Source organism: Manis javanica, chromosome 3 (genome assembly GCF_040802235.1).
Source record: "Manis javanica isolate MJ-LG chromosome 3, MJ_LKY, whole genome shotgun sequence".
Classification (NCBI taxonomy): domain Eukaryota; kingdom Metazoa; phylum Chordata; class Mammalia; order Pholidota; family Manidae; genus Manis; species Manis javanica.
In genome coordinates this window covers 30770496-30790423 of record NC_133158.1, presented here as the reverse complement: position 1 = coordinate 30790423, position 19928 = coordinate 30770496, and the positions used below count along the sequence as shown (strand labels likewise).

The following is a 19928-nucleotide window of genomic DNA, read 5'->3' as shown; positions in this document are numbered from 1 at the left end:
GAAGAATTTTGACTTGGTCCCTAAATGTGGCATGGCTTTAAAAACCACTCTGGCTGGCCCCTGGAGAAAGGACTGGTGGAGAAAGGGACTATGTGGATCAGGGAGGACATAGGGAGGCTGGGCAGTGATCCAGCAAGAGGATAGTGGCTTAAATGAGGAAGGACAATTGAGAGGCAGATGGAGCTGAGCAATATTTAGGCAAATAGATAAGACTGGATGCTGGATTGGAAGTAGGGGGCCCCAGGAGAGGATTGTCAAGGAAGACTCCCCCAGATTTCTCTTTGTGCAGTCAGCTGGTAGGTGAAAGGCTGAATAACCAAATGAATGAGTGAATTAAGGAAATGGAAGGCATAATGATGGGCTGAGATAGGTACACATGAATGAGTGTGTAGAAGCACTCAGACCTCCACACACTTACCATCCTGGGCAGCCTCCAAACTGGCACAGGCCTCAGAGGAAGAGTCAGCCTGCTTTACCTCGCCAGCCTGTGGCCTGCCTTCTCCATCCTCTGTCGGGGAAGGCGAGGCGGCAGCCCCAGCCCCGGGCACTGCTCTCATGGAGGAGGAGGCATCGACGTTGGAATTATCCACATCATCCGTTTCTTCTGGGGTGTTGGAAGAAGAACCTGTGCCCACGGAAAGCCCACTCCAAGGGAGCATTGTCTCCTGATCTCTGAGCTGCTCTTCCACAGAGGCCACAGAGCTACAAACCTTAGGGAGGAGAGAGACAAGAGCACTCACCAAAACTCGTTCTGAAATAAAAATCTTTTCCTCAGGAGGAAAAGACACTGAAGAATCAAATACTTGTTGCTTTGTTTGAAAAAAGGGCATCCCTCATTTGAAAAGAACTGAACCTGCCCCCATCCATCCTCACCATAGATGAGAGCACATAACCAAGACGACCAACCCTAGTATCCCATTCCTCTGTCCTTCATGATTGGCCCAGGTGTTCCTTCTCTGGGATTTTGCCACCTAAATCTTGTTGAGAAAAGATTGGCCCTCTTCTTCCTAGTGCCACAGCCAGACTCCCCACCATGTACATAAGACCCATTTATGGAAGGTACAAATAGCCCCCACAAATAGAGCAGAGGCAAGAGATAGAGAAAGAGAGGCACGGGCACAGAGACAAAGAGCCTTGCACTTTTGCTTGTTGAGCCCCTGGGTCTGGGTCCAGCTGCCCAAGCAATGCCTATCCTGTCTGCTGTTTGGTTAAATATAAATACGGCAATAAATTTATTTATTTATTTATTTATTCATTCCACTCAGTTATATTCTCCTTATCTCTCCCTCTTTATTTCTTTTGGGGTGTGTAAGTGTGTGTGTGTGTCTAAGAATATGAATTGAGTTTTATCACTTTCGACTAGAAATTCCCTAAGTAATATTGATACGATTCTTGTAGGATTTCTGGTTACAAAGCCTAGGAAAATTGGAGGTAGGGAAGGAATGTTTCTTCTAAACACACACGCACAAACACACATAAAGGGCACATAGACATATCTTTACTAACAATAACAGATTTCATTTGCTCAGTACCTTGCAATTTAAAAAGCACATTTGACACAAGAAGCACAATGGGTATTCATAAATAAAAAATTAAAAGATCAGGGAGGTTAAGTTCCCTGCCTAAAGCAATTCAGCCAGTGAGTAGCACAGCTGACTGCTAAATCTAGGCCTGCTTGTCTTCAAGTCCGTGACCCAGTTGATCTCTCATCTTCCTACTGTGGTTACAAAATACTGGGAGAGGGGACAAAATTCAACTCATGATAAAAACTCTCAGCAAAATGAGTATAGAGGGCAAGTACCTCAACATAATAAAGGTCATATATGAAAAACCCACAGCCAACATCTTACTGAAAAGCAAGAAGCTGAAAGCATTTCCTCAGAGATCGGGAACAAGACAGGGATGCCCACTCTCCCCGTTATTCAACATAGTACTGGAGGTCCTAGCCACAGCAATTAGACAAAACAAAGAAATACAAGGAATCCAGATCGGTAAAGAAAAAGTCAAACTCTCACTATTTGCAGATGATATGATATTGTACATAAAAAACCCTAAACCCTCCATTCCAAAACTACTAGAACTGCTATCAGAATACAGCAAAGTGGCAGGATACAAAATTAATACACAGAAATCTGTTGCATTCCTATACACTAACAATGAACTAATAGAAAGAGAAACCAGGAAAACAATTCCATTCACAATTGCACAAAATAAAATAAAATACCTAGGAATAAACCTAACCAAGGAAGTGAAAGACCTATACCCTGAAAACTGCAAGACATTCTTAAGAGAAATTAAAGAGGACACAAACAAATGGAAACTCATCCCATGCTCTTGCCTAGGAAGAATTAAAATATTGTCAAAATGGCCATTCTGCCCAAAGCAATCTACAGATTTAATACAATCCCTATCAAATTACCAACAGCATTCTTCAACGAACTGGAACATATAGTTCTAAAATTCATGTGGAACCACCAGAGACCCTGAATAGCCAAAGGAATCCTGAGAAGGAAGAATAAAGTGGGGGGGATCTTGCTCCCCAACTTCAAGCTCTACTACAAAGCCATAGTAATCAAGACAATTTGGTACTGGCACAAGAACAGAGTCACAGACCAATGGAACAGATTAGAGACTCCAAACATTAACCCAAACATATATGGTCAATTAATGTACGATAAAGGAGCCATGGACATACAATGGGGAAATGACAGCCTCTTCAACAGCTGGTGTTGGCAAAACTGGACAGCTACATGTAAGAGAATGAAACTGGATCATTGTCTAACCCCATATGCAAAAGTAAATTCAAAATGGATCAAAGACCTGAATGTAAGTCATGAAACCATAAAACTCTTAGAAAAAAACAAAGGCAAAAATCTCTTGGACATAAACATGAGTGACTTCTTCATGAACATATCTCCCCAGGAAAGGGAAACAAAAGCAAAAATGAACAAGTGGGACTATATCAAGCTGAAAAGCTTCTGTACAGCAAAGGACATCATCAGTAGAACAAAATGACATCCTACAGTATGGGAGAATGTATTCATAAATGACAGATCTTATAAAAGGTTGACATCCAAATATATAAAGAGCTCACACACCTCAAACAAAAAGTGGACAATCCAATTAAAAAATGGGCAGTGGATCTGAACAGACACTTCTCCAAAGAAGAAATTCAGATGGCCAACAGACACATGAAAAGATGCTCCACATCGCTTGTCATCAGACAAATACAAATTAAAACCACAATGAGATATCACCTCACACCAGTAAGTATTGCCACCATCCAAAAGACAAACAACAACAAATGTTGGCGAGGATGTTGAGAAAGGGGAATCCTCCTATACTGCTGGTGGGAATGTAAACTAGTTCAACCATTGTGGAAAGCAGTATGGAGGTTCCTCAAAAAGCTCAAAATAGACATACCATTTGACCCAGGAATTCCACTCTTAGGAATTTACCCTAAGAATGCAGCAGCCCAGTTTGAAAAAGACATATGTACCCCTAGGTTTATTGCAGCACTGTTTACAATAGCCAAGACATGGAAGTGACCTAAGTGTCCATTAATAGATGAATGGATAAAGAAGATGTGGTACATAAACACAATGGAATATTATTCAGCCATTAGAAGAAAACAAATCCTATCATTTGGAACAACATGGATGGAGCTAGAGGGTATTACGCTCAGTGAAATAAGCCAGGCGGAGAAAGACAAGTACCAAATGATTTCACTCATATGTGGAATATAAGAACAAAGGAAAAACTGAAGGAACAAAACAGCAGCAGAATCACAGAACCCAAGAATGGACTAATAGTTACCAAAGGGAAAGGGACTGGGGAGGATGGGTGGGAAGGGAGGGAGAAGCCAGGGGAGAAGAAAGGGGGCCTTACGATTAGCATGTATAATGTAGGGGTGAGGCACAGGGAGGGCTGTGCAACACAGAGAAGACAAGTAGTGATTTTACAGCATCTTACTATGCTGACAGACAGTGACTAATGGAGTATGTGGGGGGGACTTGGTGAAGGGGGGAGTCTAGTAAACATAATGTTCCTCTTGTAATTGTAGATTAATGATACCAAAAAAAAAAAATACTGGGGACAAGGACCATTTCTCATTCTTCTTTGTATACCTAAAGTGCCCTATCTCCTTTATTCTACATTGTACATGCCTCCTCATCCGTCAAGGCCCAGTTCAAATGTCACATCTTAAGAAAAATCTTCACAGTATATGCCAATAAATATTTGCCAAGCTAAAACTACATTCCCTCGTAGCTAGGTGTTTTGGCAATGTAATTAGGTTCTGGTCTACAGGGTGTGAAAAAAGTGATGTATGGATTTCCAGGTCACACCTTTAAAAGGAAATGGATATATTCTCCTTTACCTTTTAACTCCCTTTCAGTGGCTGGAATGCAGATGTAATGGCATGAACTAAAGCAGCCTCTTGGATTCTAAAACAGAAGTACACAGCAAGGAAGCAGAGAAACAATGTAAGAGCCTGGGACTCCAATACTGTGGCTCTGCTACATACACTCAGAATTGCCTACATTCAAACTGTTAAGCTAAAAATAATAAACTTCTGTCTCATTTAAACTACTGCCTTTTGGAGTCTCTTCATTATAGCAGCTTCAAAAGTCCAAAACAAAAGAATTAAATGAATGGGATGAAAGCCTGAATGACAGAATAAGTAGTTGAGTGAAAATGATTTTTTTCAGAACATAAATCTGATTATGTCCCACCCCTGCTTTAAATCCTCACTGACTTCCTCAAATCTGGCCTGTGCCAGCAAAGCCCTCGATTACATTACTGGGCTTCTCATTCCTCAGCAGCCTCATCACCAACCACTCTTCCCCAAGTACTTTGCATTCCAGCCATTCTGACATTCTTCCAGGCCCTTGACCCTGCAGAGCTCTCTCTCAACTCAGGCCATTTGCCTGAGCTGTTCCTTCTGCTTGGATTGCTCTTCATCTGTTTACACATCCCTTCCTCTGGAAAGTCCTCCTGAGTGGGACCCAATCATACACTATCCCTGTGCTTACCACACAGATGATTACCGTGCATTGTCTGTGAGCTCCAGGTAAGTGGAACTGGGCCTACCTTGTTCACTGATTTATCCCCCAGGCCCAGCATACAGCTGCTAAATGAATGACTGAATGCTGTGCCAGTCGGGCACTTGGAGAATAGCCCATACTTGGAACATGACTCAGGTCTTTAGCTCCTACCATGACTCAGTTCTTAACTCTTGCTCCTTACGGAGCAAGATGGTGGACAAGAACCAGAAATCTGGAAAGATCTGACCGAAACGGCACTGTGTAGTCTCCTCTTCTTCTGGCTGGGCCTTTACTTCCTCAGATGTAAAATAGGAAGCTTGGGCTATAGCAGTGGTGTTTGAAGATATTTTTCAGCCACCAAACCCTTTCCTCAAATACAACACTGAGAACCCCATATAATTATGGGAAGTTTAAGGGGGTGTCTGGTTGGAGTCATGGGTGGGGCCTGCAGCTTCCCAACCATCTTGTTGCCTATAGCAATTCCTGAGGTAGTCTCAAGCACTCAGCTAGATCATCTCTAAGAGCCCTCTCAGGCAGTTATTTTGTCCTTAGACCTTGCAGTGTCCTCAAATTTACGCCTGTTACCATGGAAACTAACTCTACGTGACATATCAATAGGAAAATGTCTTATCCCCTGTGGTGGTTGATTTCTGGCATGTCTGCCTAATCCTTGGATTAAGGATACTGCGTTTCTCTAGGACCTGTCCGCTCCATTTTCCAAGGGTTCACCAAATTTATATATTGGACACCCCTCCCTCACCTTACCTGATTGGCCAATGGGCAGACACCGGACCCTAGCCAGACCAATCAGCTTCTAGCACTGAGGAACTATATAACCGTATAGTATGAACTAAGTAACACATATATGCGTATGACCATATTCTTTGACCGAAAGTAGTGAGGAAAAGAGAAAGGGGGATGTACGGACGTAAGGGGAGGAACAAAGTATTTTCAGAAATAGCTTAAAGACAGAGTTCTGTTAATATCCGAGGGTGTGGTCGCGGGCCCCCTGAGGCCAGCGGCACGCGACCATCAGGCTCCTGGGACCCCCTTATCCATAAACTTCTGTTTTCCTGAAGTGAGCTCCGATTGGCATAGCAGACCCACGCGGCCCCAGGGCAGGCTCATCGCTGCGGGAAGGCGGCGAAAGAGGCTCACCTCCGCCAGGCTGGCGTTGCGCCTGCGCAGGCAGAGGCAGGCCGCCGCCGCCAGGGCCTCCGCGCAGTCGTCCGGCAGCTGGCCTGCTCTCTTCTCCAGGTACTTCAGGCAGATCTCCTTAGCCATCGCTTTCTCCACGCCAGTCTTCCTGGAGCGCAACGAGGTGCTGCCGCTGGGAATCTCACTGAGGAGCAAGTCCTTCTGCGGGAAGAAGAGCGGAAACACCCATATGGGAGCTGCAGGGATGTGGGTCCAAGCACGTGCCCCACCCACCTCCATACCCACACCCGAGCTGCAGAAACTCAGAAACCCATGGGGATTTTTAAAAATAAATGCAAGGATCCAAGAATCAAGTGAAACAGCCAAGAACTGGAGAATTGCTAAATACACTGTCCGTACAGGGCATGCCTCACACCAGGCGCTCACACCACAAACTGAGCGGTTTAGCCTTTCCAGGCCTGGCTTGCATCCTCAGGAAAATGGGGACTATAGGACTAACACAGAGTAAATGATCTAATGCATCTAAAGCATAAAGTGTGCTACTTGACACAGAATAAACATTCAATAGTGTAGTAGTGATAATTCATAGCAATAACAGCTATTATTTATGTAGTACTTACATGCTGAGCACTTTATTTATATTAATAATTTGATCTTAACTACAGGGACAATCTTATATGAAATAAACATTTTAGGATGTACGATTCTGATCCATAAATATTTAATAGATCTATTTACATTGTTATGTATATTCACATATTTTATAAATTTTGTATTTACATGTTTTATAACATTTTACACTACATAGAAAGCAGAAATCAACTATGCTTATAGCAGAAATTATGCTATATAAATAATATTTATAAATTACATGATCAAAAATATATTTAATACATATATATTACATATTTAAAATATCACTATGCTACAAATATACTAAATACCTATATTCATTAACTATTAACTATAAGAAAATATGTAATATAATTATATCTAAAATTGATATAATATATAGTGTATTAATCTAATAGATTGACATGAAACATTTATGTTTATTTTTATATTTGTGGTATATTCATGTAAATAATATAACAAATTTTCCATTCATATTCTATGTGTCATATATATTATGTAAGCAGTTATATCGGTACATATTTGTAATTATGTTTCACAGAATATATAGTATTTTATACAGTTACATGTGTAATATGAATATTTCAATGCACTTTGTTTTATACTGTTTGCTTATGCATTAAATATAAATATTGTATAGTATTTTATACTACATAAAATGCAAGTATTGATGGAAACCCATGCTATAAATAATACAAAATATAAATATATATATTTAAATGTAAATATATAAATAATACGACTATATACACACACACACACACACATAAAGACCAAAAGGCAGGTTGCCAAATACTAACAGTGGTTATCTCAGAATGATTCTTTTCTTTTTTATACCTTCCTACATTTACTAAATGTTCTACAAGCCTGTCTTCCATGGATAATTAGAAAAAAAAGTTAAAAGATTTCTTCTATGTGTGTTTGTTTTTAACATCAAGGGTCCCTGATGTCCTATATTTCCCATCTCTTAACTATGACCTTCAGAAACCCCATATTTTGCAACACCTGCCACAAAAGTCTGGCACCTGCCAACCTTTCCCATGCCCTCTCCTCCCTCTCTATTTCTAACTACTGTACTCAGCCACTCTGCTTCTTTCTGTTCTTGGAAGCCCGAGCTCATCCTGCCTCAGGGCCTTTGCACTTGCTGTTCCCTCTGCCTACACTGCACCTCCTTCGTTTTACCATGTCCTGGTCCCTCACTTCATTAGTTTCTACTCAGATGTCACCTTCTCCAAGAGCCTTCTCTCACCTAAATAGCCCTCCCCCAACTCCTTCACTCTATCCTCTAACTTCATTTCTTCTTCATTAGCACATACCACTGGCCTGAAATTACACATATTTTCATTTACTTGAATATCATTTGTTCTTCCCCACTAGAATGACAGCTCCATGAGGGCAGAAATTTTTTCACCTTTGTATCCCCAGCACCATGGACAGTGCCTGGCACATAGTAAGCGTTTCATGAATATTTTCACAAATTGTATATAGTGATTTATTTTTTTGGCTAAGTTTTACCTTTTTTAATATAATTTTATTACTTTTAATAGAAATGACTCATTATATGTAAATAAATTTTTCATTGTCTTTACACCATTTTTCACACATTTACAATTCAGAAAAAAAGTTTATCAAAGATTTTCAGACATGGTTTGTGATATTTGCTTCAAAAACAAAACAAAACAGTCCCCACTCTGCAAGAGTTACCTCATCCAGAAAATGGATCCAATAATACCTACACATCTGACATCGTCAGGAATTCAATACCTGGAGACTAAAAACCTCCAGCTGGCAAGGGTTGCATTTTTTTAATACCCTTTTGCATAATTCTCTCATGTGAGCCCTGCCTTTTAAGTGTTTATCTTTTTAAAAAGTGTAATGGTGTCTAAAGCTGGTAAATCAATAAGGAACAACAGAAGTGTATTGTTTGCAGCTATGGACTTTACAGCCATTTGAAACAGCATAAGAAACCGTTCAAAGGGACTGCCCTGAAAGAATGATACAAGTGAGAAGCTCACTCTTTGACTGCCCGCAATGAAATCACAGATGTCATCTACCAACAGTCCTCCTGAAATGCTAAGAGCACTCAGGGAATCCTGTGGGGAAGAGGGAGTGTGACGGGATGGGGACAGGACGCTTAGTAATGGAGACAATCAGCAACTCCATTTGAACCCACTGACAAATCTTAGCACTGAAAGTAGCATGATCTCCTACGCACTTCATAGCATGATGCAATGGCAAGCACCCAGAACCATCGAGGAAGTACCACTGACCACGAATCTGTAATCAAGTCTCAAGAGCTAACTACCACAGTACAGGAAGCATGAAGAATGGAGAAACAAGGGCATAATCAGCAAAATCTGGAACGGAAGAGTCTATAGTACAAATGACCTACTTTATGCAAAAAGGCAAAAGGAAAAAAAAAAGGTGGGGTGCAGTTAGAGAGTAAGATTCTTAAGAAGCATAACCAAAGGCAATGTGGACCTTGTTTGGACCAGTTTTACAGACGAACTTTAAAACGCAATTTCTGAGAAAATTTTGGAAATCTAAATATGGAATGGGTATTAAATCTAAATATGGAATGATATTAAGGCAATACAAGAACTCCATTTTAATGGATGAAATAACAGAGGATCTGGGATATACTTTAAAATACATACATAAAACAAGTTTTTTGGATGCAAAAGACATTTCAAAAAGCATGACGTTGGTAATTGATGGGATAGATATGTGGAGATTCCTTATGTTCTTCTCTTTACTTTTGTGTATGCTTGAAATTATCCATAGCAAAAAGGGCTTTCCAGAAGGGGCCACCCCTGAGGGCAGGCCAAAGAAGGGGAGTGGAGAGGCATGGAATCACCACCCTGCACGGTTGGGTTTTCTGAGCAAAGTATGCAGATTCTTTAAAGTTAAAATGTTAATTAGGTAGAAATTATTATTACAAAAGCAGATTGTTACAAACACTTTTTGCTAAAAATTAAAACAGAAGTGATTGAAGTTTTACCATGAAAGTCAACCTTTCCTCTCATTTCCACTGGAGACCAAAGGTAACCCTGCCAATGGTTTGGAATATATTATTCTAGACTTTCTGCTACAAAGTCTATAGCACCAATAACTTCAGTTATATATTTATGTATATATAATAACTATAGTAGCAAACACTCTAAGAGCTATTAAAATGATAGTAATAATAATAATAGCTCACACATGTAGTGCTTATTATGTTATAGTATTAGGTACTTTAGGTATTGTTTAATGTTCACTTCCCTATGTACAAGTGAAATTGCTGCATCAGAGGACACACACCTTTTGCATTTTGATAGAAACCACCCCGTGACTGAAAACACTGCAGCCATGAGCACACCTCTTGTGTGGAGCAGAGGCCTGTTTCCCCCCACCTGGACTACACTAGGTGTCTGCAGCTTTCGCCTCTCACTGGAATCTTTGAATCACATGCTCAAGTTAAGATCTTAATTGTGCATGTACCACAATAGGAGAGATAAAGACATATTTGGGTCTAGAAGAGAAATAAACTAAATTAAAAAAAAATTATATCCTCCATTTTTTAGAAACCATTCACAAAAAAGTTTTCTAGAAATTTCACTCATCTCTAAAGGCTCCTTTTCCTGTGACATTCACCCCACGTGCTCCAGGGGACTGGTGAGGAATGCATCTTGAGGAAACTGTCAGAATATGAGAAACCACCCCAAATTGCCCCAAACCACACCCATGCTGCCCAGACTGACTCCCCTGCAGTACCAGGGGGCCACGGCCCACAAGGGGCTGAGCATGGGAGTTCAGTAAAGAGACATGTCAGGACTTCCTGTGTTCAGGGGAGGCCTTCAGCTCCCCACCCCAGAGCCCAAGGGATGATTTTCGGGCCAAATCACAAAAAGCCAACTGCTCCAATGGCCCCAACGCCAAGTCAGAAAAGGTGTTCCCCTCTCAAACTGAAGAAGAGGACTAAAGCTTACACAGGATTTGGAATTCTGCAGAAGATATGGGTTCAAATCCAAGCTCCACCACTGATCCTACTGGGAGGCATGAGACAAGTCTCTTCACTACATACATGTACAGATTTCTCATCTGTAAAATGGGGATTTAATAATTTCATATGTTTGAACTGTCTTGAGAATTAATAGTCAGGAGAGCATCAGGGTTAAGACTCAGGATCTGCAATCCAGAAGGCCTGACTCAGAATTCCAGCTCTAACACTTACTAAAGCTGAGACCTCAAGAAAACTTCAGAGTCTGCTTTTCTCATTTGTAGATGAAATAATGACCCTATCAATTTCATGGGCATTTTGAGATGATTTAGAAATATACATAAAATGTCAAACACAGTCAGGCTGCGTTGTTATATTTCTTAATTTTAAAATGACTCTCTCTATATATGTACACACATATACATATCCATACTATATATGTGTGTGTATGTAAATATATATATATTTATAGTACATATATATGTGAATGAGAGTTTCTTCAACCTACAAAATAGAAATTGTCTTCATTATAGAAACCTGTTCAAAAGGGCTCAAATTAACTTTTACCAATTTGAAGACAAACCCTTATTTGATCACCTGATGTGTAGAGAGAGAAAATGGGTTGCCTTTAAACATTCCAAATTATATTATCATGAAAAAGTAATTGTTGGCTAGCTGGTGAGGGGTGCAGGTTAAAGCTACTTTGCACAGATGCAAATCAAACCCTAGACTGAAGTCTCATTCACATCTGTAAAATGGGTACAGTGGAGGCAAAGCTGTGAGCCAGAAGCGACTGCTCTCCCTTACCAGGTAAACCGGGCTTCGGTCTCTATCCATCGCAGGAATACCAGTGAGCACCTCAGCTAACACCTGAAGAGAACACAGAGGTAGCACAGTTCAGACCCTCAAACACAAAACAAGTTCAGGCAAGATATTCTGACCAAGAAGGAAGCTTCTCTGTAAAAAAGTTTGAACTCTAACCCAGGTCTGCCATTTGCCAGCACAGACACTTGCCCAAAATCTGGAACATTAAACACCTCCTCCAACTAAACATACCACCCAACTGCTGGTAGGTCTGAATTAACTGATAGCAAGGCAGGGAAGATGGAAACCAAATACGTGGGTATTACCATCAAGATGGACCGTCAGTACACATACACATATACATATATCTATATACACACATACATATACATATACAACACTATAATTTAAAGATAATTTCATTTTAAAACCCATCAGAAGTGGTGAGCAGGCATTCCTATGACAATCTCAGGAAAAGCAGGAATACACATGCAGATATCTATTCTATACAGAAAGTCTCAGCAACGTCTATAGTATGTTTCATCCACAGGCCTTCATTAATAGTATTTGTCCATTAATTCATCCATTTACAAAAGGATCACAGCCCTGAGCCAGTGTAAGCCACCACAAAATTAACAAACCTGTGATATGTGTCTTCATAAACAGGAAACCTGTTTTGAAGAGGAATTAAGGGCTCTATAGTCAGACAGGCCTGGGTCCAAATTCTGAGTCAGTTCCTCATTTGCTTAGGTGATCTTTGGGCGAGTAACTAAAATCTGAGCCTGTATCCTTATATGGTAAATGATGATCTAGTGTTTGTGAATATAAGGGAGTGGGCACCCCATCTTTAGTGTCAAATGTCTCTCCCACAACCTCTCTCCAAGCAAGTCAGAATAGGATCACCTTTACTGCCAAGATATCCTCCACCCACAGCGGCAGGGCCTGCAGAGTTAACAGCAGGCTGGGCAGTGACCAGTAGAGGGCAGTAGAGGACACCCCTGTAGCAAGTGGCTAGGAGCCAATTGAGAAGGGACTCCTGACCAGCTCCAGCCAGGAAGGGCAGGAAGAACAAGGGAGAATGAACAGACGAACATTTCCCCTGCCCCTTTCACATGGCAGGCTCTGTTCTGGAGCTTTTACAGAATTCACTCAGTGCTTAAGAACAATGAGAAATGCAGTGTTCCCCACAGGAGGAACCAAAGTTCAAAATCAGGCAGTCAGTGGTAGGACTGAGAAAAAAAGTGAAGGAAGCCAGTGGGCAATAAATGAATGAGGAAGTCAACTGTTATTCAAAAGCTGATTTTAAAAGCCAAGAGTAAACAGAAATCGGAAGTGAGGGTGAAGGAAGGAAGAATAACAGTAACCACAATAATAATAATAATCTTGATTTATGCAGGGTGCTATGCTAACCAGCTACATATACATTATCTTATTAATCCCCATATGTACCATTACCCCCATTTTACAGAAGACAAATCTGAGGCCCAGAGTTATAGGTGATGTACCCCAGGTCACACCGCTAAAATTAACTAAACCGAGCCTTAAACTCAAACCCATGCTCTTGGTTCTACACTACAGTACCATGCAGCCTCAGGACTCAGTCCCAAAGGTTCTGGAAGGGGCAGAAGCCTGAGCTAACCCTGCCAAGCTTCACTGAGCCACTAAGGATGGGGAGGACAGGGGCAAGGAAACCAGAAAGCTGGTGGGCTGGGAGACAGAGGCATGTGGAGATTGGGCTGAGGGCAGAAGGTGGGGGTGGGGGGGGAGAGCACTAGTGGGCGAGGTACACAGACGGGAGACTGATCAGAGAGAGGAAGTGCAGAGTTCAAGGCTAGAGAGGAAGAGAGAGAGCAAAGTCCAACATGCAGCCACCATAGGTCAACCAAGGCTGCCACTTGTCTCAGCCGGCACTTCCCAGACTGGCTTTCATGGGACACTGATGCTGAGAGGTAGGGAGAAGACAAGGCTCCACAGTCAAATCAATTTGGGAAATACTAGGTACCATCAGCTGTGGTAAATTCACAATTACAGATTAAAGGCTTTATTTTGTGGTAAAGAAATCTGCTTGATTTTGTGTAACCCAGCATTTCTCAAACCTATTTAGCCACAAAGCTCTTTAAACAAATCAAACCTATAGAGATCTCAGGGAATTGGTGTTCTGTAGAAATACACTTTGAACACTGTTTCACTCAGATAACGAGCTGGGGCTGGGGCTGTGTTGTGGTTACATTTATATTCCAAGCACCTGGCACACAATAATGATAGGCAGGGCTGGAGGTGGGGCAAGACAGGAGGTTGGTTGGTAGACAGATGTGAATGGATGCGTGGCAACTGGATGAATGGTTAGATGGATGATTGGAGAGATGGATGGACATATGGACAAAACAGATGAATGAACAAACATTGGATAGACAATTAGATGGCTGACTGGATGGGAATCAGGGAAGTCAGGGGACACTATCTGTAGCCTACCAGAATCTGGACACTCAAGAATGGTTTTACTTCAAGGGTTGGCAAATTTTTTCTGTAACAAGGTAGATAATAAATATTTTAGGCTTTGTGAGCCACAAGCCAAGTCTCTCACATATTCTTCTTTGTTTATTATTATTATTATACAATCTTTTATAAATGTAAAAACTATTCTTAGTTACAGGCCATGGGCCAATTTTGGCCTATTGGCCATAGTTTGTCAACCCCTACACTGCTTTGATGGAACATATTCATGAGCCTCTATTATATCCTGTGCTTACAAAGGTGCCATGGAAAGGACAGTGAGTTCTAGCCCAAGTCTAAGCAGAGAAAGAAGCTCTTACTATTCCACAGCTGAAGATGTCCACTCGCTTTGTGAGCTGCCCCACCCTGATGAAATCTTCTGGTAGATATGCAGCTGAGGCCTGGAAAAGGTGTGTCTTCATCATGGTGTATTTTGACTTTTTGTTGACAGGACACTGGTGAGCCATTGGATGAGCCAGCTTCGGGGTGAAGTCCTGGTCTAGTAAAACATTGGAGCTATGAAAGAGAAAGCAGGGAGAACCTTCTCATTTTTTTTTAATTAAAGTATCATTGATATGCAATCTTATGAAGGTTTCACATAAACAACACTGTGGTCTCAACATTCACCCATATTACCAAGTCCTCACCCCCCTCTATTGTGTCACCCTCTATCAGCCTAGTAAGATGCTATAGAGGCATGACTTGTCTTTTCCATGCTATACTGCACGGAACCTGCCCATGACTACCTATACTGTGAGTGCTGATTATAGTGCCCCTTAATCCCCTCCTCTGCCCCTCTCCACCCACCCACCTTCCCCAGCCCCTCCCCTTTGGTAACCACTAGTCCCTTCTCAGTGTCTGTGAGTCGGCTGCTGTTTTGTTCCTTCAGTTTTGCTTTGTTGTTATACTCCACAAATGAGTGAAGTCATTTGGTCCTTGTCTTTCTCTGCCTGGCTTATTTCACTGAGCATAATACCCTCTAGCTCCATCCATGTCATTGCAAATGGCCGGAGTTCTTTTCTTTTTATGGCTGAATAATATTCCACTGTGTATATATACCACATCTTCTTTATCCATTCATCTACTGATGGACACTTAGGTTGCTTCCATATCTTGGCTATTGTAAATAGTGCTGTGATAAACATAGGGGTGCATATGTCTTTTCGAATCAGGGATCTGTTTTTCTTTGGGTAAATTCCTAGGAGTGGAATTACTGAGTCAAATGGTATTTCTATTTTTAGTTTTTTGAGGAACCTCCATACTGCTTTCCACACCGGTTGAACCAATTTACATTCCCACCAACAGTGTAGGAGGTTGCCCCTTTCTCCGCACCCTCACCAGCATTTGTTGTTTCTTGTCTTTTGGATGTTGGCCATCCTAACTGGCATGAGGTGATGTCTCACTGTGGTTTTAAGAGAACCTCCTCATTTTGAGCTGGACAAGAAGAGGTTGCCATGGACACCCTTTGGAAAATAACTTAGCAAGGAGCAGTGTTGGCCCCTGCAAGTTAGGGTCACTGAAGACCCTCAATGTGGATTTTCAGAGCCAGTCCTGAGAGGAAGGGAAGGCACTGGGAGCCTACACCCACCAGCAAATGGTCAGATTAATCCTGCTGACTCACCCAGCTAAGATTACACGTACTGCCCCAGGAATGGCATTTGGTGTGGCCAAAGAGGTGCAACCATCCTGATCCCCACAAATGTCAACCCTGATCATCAATCTCAGCTTGCCACAGCCATAGGTTATGTCAGCTCGGTCCCTTCCAAGGCTTCTGCCACCCAGCTCCAGCCCAGCTGACTCAAGTCTCAATGCTAGCATCTTTTATGACTGCACATGCCAAGATCAAGGAGAGTAAGAAGAGCAATACAAATACTCTTGGGCCCAGTCATCTAAACTGTGAGAGTTCACTTTCAGAAGCTACTCAAGGGGAAAAAAACAAAGAAAAAAAACTAAGTTTTATGTGTAAAAATATTCAAACTAACACCAAACAGTTTTTTAAAAAGTAGATACCAATTCTAATATCCACTGTAAGTAGTGGTTAAGTAAATTATGGGCAAATCCCTTCAATGTTAAGACTGAGAAGTCACAAAAATGATGACATGCAATGTGAGGAAATGTTTCCCACTTAAATGAAGGGGGAAAAAAGAGACTATGGAGGGGTAACCAGGGAACTGTGCTCCTTTGGGCTCAGACTTCCCCATGGGCAGAGCCTGGAAAAGGAAAACAATGGGGGCCAGCTGAGGAGTCAGGGCAGCAGGGTAAGGAGGACCTCTCCCCTTTCATTTCCTTTCTTGTTATGATAATGATCTGTGTAATCAAATAAAAATCAGGGGAGAGAAAAGGGGAAAGGGCCTCCACTTTGTCAAACAGAGAGAGAACTTTAGGGAAGTGTGAGTTCTATGGTTTCGAGATCAGTTTTGCCAGATTTTTTGGTTATCTTCCAGAATCTCTCTCCACATTACCAGTCTCATGGAGATGGGGGTCTTGTACTTTGGGGAGTGTGGTACTGGTACTGAGATGCTGTGGTGCACACCTAACCTGTGAGGAGCCTCACTCACACGAACTGCTTTTGCCAACAGATACACAAGTAGGGGGCGTCTTCTCTGAGAAGACCCTCCAAATCCTGGGGGGTTTGACAGACATGGCCCAAAGCTCAAGGCCTGGGTCCAGAGCAGCTGCTGGGTGGGAAATGGAATACATCAGAGGTATGGGGTGCTTGTTGGGAAAATACCAGCTCAGAAAGATGAATGTGGTGACAGGTAGGGAGTTCATGCTAACAGCAGAGACAGAGTACCACCCAGGAACACTGATTTTTTAGGGTATAAGAAAGAAAAGACCCAAAGGAGGTGAGGTGGGAGAGAAAGCCAAAGCGAGACAGACGGAGAGGAAGAGGACCCAGCCCTGTGTGCTGTCTCTCCCTGCAGCCCAGGACCTCAGCAGGGTCTGGCCTACCGCTCACCTCTTGATGTTGCTGTGGATCATCTCCAGGCCATGCAGGTAATGCACAGCCTGGAGCAGTCCTGAGCAGATGCTGATGCGCTGGGGCCAGGAGAGGGGGTCTGAGCCACCCTAAGAGAAAGAAACAGAAGAGAAACAGTCACATCTGTGCCTTCTTCAAGTCCCAGTGGCAGGGTCCTGGGCTTCTGCCTCCCCTCCAGACCTTTGTGTCCTTTGCAACAGGACTTGGCCAACGTGCTATACTGGCAGGATCCCAGTTTTGACATCAGACAGGTCTAGATGTAAATCCCTGCTCAGACACACCCTAGCTGCATGACTCTGGAAAAGATACTCAATGTCTCTGAACCTTGGTTTCTTCAGATATAAAATGGAAATGCTAATCCCTATGCTTTAGGATTATTATGAGGATTCAAAGGAGTGTATGGAATGCCCCCAGTATAGTGCCTGCCACGAAGAGAGTGCTCAGTAAACAGCAGCAATTGCTATCATGACTATTACAGTGGCGGCTCTGGAATTTTTTCTAGGAGGGAGAGAAGCTAGAGTGCTTATGTTTGTACAAGCTCCTGAGGCTAATGCCAACTGTGTGTATTTAGGGAAACTTCACAAGGGCTGATGGGGATGTAGGGTGCTCCTACTGCTGTTCTAAGACTGAATCTCCAGGCTAAATCACAACTTACTTTTCAAGTTCTCTTTTAGGTCCCATATCCTCTAAGAACTGGACTTGCAAATAGATTTTTTCTAAAAAATTATGAAATCTGGAGCCACACGAAGTCAATTTCAAGTCTAGCCCTGACACTTGTCAGCTGTATTCCTTTGAGCAAGTTACTTTGTCTCTTTGTGCCAGAGACTCCTTTTGGAATATGGGAGAGACCTCTTAGGTTGTGGCAAGGCCTGAAGGAGACATGTGTAAAGCTGTTATCACAATGTCTCACACACAGTGAGAGCTCAGCAAAGCTGAGATTATTATATACCACGAATAACTATTTTGTCTGGTCCTTGCTAAGGGAAGCAATAATTCTGTTGTGGAATAACATTTTTACCTGTTTAAGGATTTTATGGGAAGGAGTTTTGCTGTAATTTTAATGGGACTAAACTCCCAATGCACAATATGTGAAAGGTACAAAAGGGTATATAGTAGAAGTTTCCCTCTCATCCTGTGCCCCAGCTACCTAGTTCTCCTCCCCCCAGAGATAGCCAAGGCAGCTGTTTCTTGTACCTTTCCAGAGATATTCCATAAATGCACAAGCAGATAGGTATATATTAGAGTAGCATTTTTTATTTAAAATTTGCCTCCATTTTTCCATACTCTGTATCTCTTAATTCTTTTTCTTGTCCTATTGCATTGGCAAGCACTGCCAGAACAAAATTAAATAAATTAGTTAAATAAAATTAGTGTTATGGGATACCTCTGCCTTGCTCTTCACTTAAGAAATGCCCCTTGTCAAATAAGTTTTAAAGGTTTTTACCTAAAGATGTTTAGCCAGATCTTATCTATCATGGCCCAACTTCTCTCCTTGAAGGGCCTCTTAGGATGACCCCTCTCCCTACCAGGTGTCCATTAAGTCCTTAATCCTTGGATCTCTAACTGGGTACTACATGGTCCTATTCTCTGTTTGTGACCCAGCTGCTTACCTGACCCTGGAGTTTGTCCTGTAAAGAACCATTTGCCATGTATGGGTAGATCAAGCTGTAGAACTGCTTTCCAGTGCAGAGGCCCAGCAGAGGTAAGATGTTGGTATGGCAGCATCTGAAATCAGACATCAGTGCAGAGGTAAGGAATCAGACAGAAGGAATAATCAAAGACCCCTTTCACCCATCTCATCCCTCTTCTACCCTCTCCATGCCCCCTAGGCCTTCAGTAACTTCCCAGGTACCAAAATGCTCTGACCACTGAGGTCCCAGCAGCAGGATAGAGAGATTAAGACTGCCTGCTTTTAAAAAAAAAAAAAAAAACAAGAAACATATTCTTTAATTCACAAAAATATGATTCCAGTTACATAAACATCTATTATTTATAGCAGAGTTCATCTATATATTACCAGATATTAAATTTTAAAATGTTATGATTTATTGTATGAGGTGACAAAAACATGCAGGTACATTGGTACCTGATAACAAGTACTACATATTAGAAAGATTTGAAGCTAAGAAAGTGTAACACTGTTTGTAGTTATAAACAAGAATGAAAAATGACTGAGGTAATCATAAAATTAGATTCAGAGAGAAGCAGTTTACACTCAAGTAAAGCACTATGTCAAATTCCATTTTATGCACTCAAAAGCAGTAGCCAACATTTTAAATGATGCTGAAATTTATTTTTATTGTGAAGACTAAAGATTTAAGGTCTCAAAATATTTTATGAGATTTTCCTTTTAAGGGTGGGCACCAGGCTGAAGTCAGGATATGGAAGTTCAGCTGCCACTACTTGGCTGAATGGACAGACATTCCTTAATTTCTCTGGGCTCATTCTCTCATCTAGGAAATATACTCATTGAGCTGGGTGATGCCTTGGATGAAGACTGCCTGCTTTCAAGGAGCTTGAAGTCAAGGAGCTCTGAGCTATCCTGTCTTGCTCCTCTGCTGCATATGACATCTTAACCATCCCATCCCACAGAAACAGAGGCTTAGAGGTTAAGAAACTTGCCCAAAGTCACAACTAGCAAGCAGTAAAGCCAGGATTAGATCACAGGTCTGTTTGACTCCCAGGACTAGGTTTCTTCCCCCAAATCCTCTTCTGCTGGGTTCTAAGTCACTGCTCCCTCCTCAGTTTCCTCCTACCTCTCCAAACACCCTTTCTTTGCTTTTATCCCCAAGAGTCTCCTCCCTAGCCATTGTCTGAAACCTGAGTATCCTAG

At 41.9% G+C, this 19928-nt stretch overlaps 1 protein-coding gene across 6 annotated transcripts in view; it reads right to left on the bottom strand.

The window, feature by feature from the left end:
* LOC108408138 (von Hippel-Lindau disease tumor suppressor) overlaps positions 1-19928 on the bottom strand; it is an 88787-nt gene that overhangs the window by 1692 nt on the left and 67167 nt on the right. For all 6 annotated transcript variants that reach the window (XM_073231023.1, XM_073231024.1, XM_017677912.3 and 3 more), the window contains 6 exons: positions 18706-18820; positions 17075-17184; positions 14436-14631; positions 11626-11688; positions 6204-6404; positions 419-710 (listed from right to left, as the gene is read on the bottom strand). In XM_073231023.1, the coding sequence (XP_073087124.1) occupies positions 419-710; positions 6204-6404; positions 11626-11688; positions 14436-14631; positions 17075-17184; positions 18706-18820 (977 nt within the window). The remainder of the gene's footprint in view (positions 1-418; positions 711-6203; positions 6405-11625; positions 11689-14435; positions 14632-17074; positions 17185-18705; positions 18821-19928) is intronic.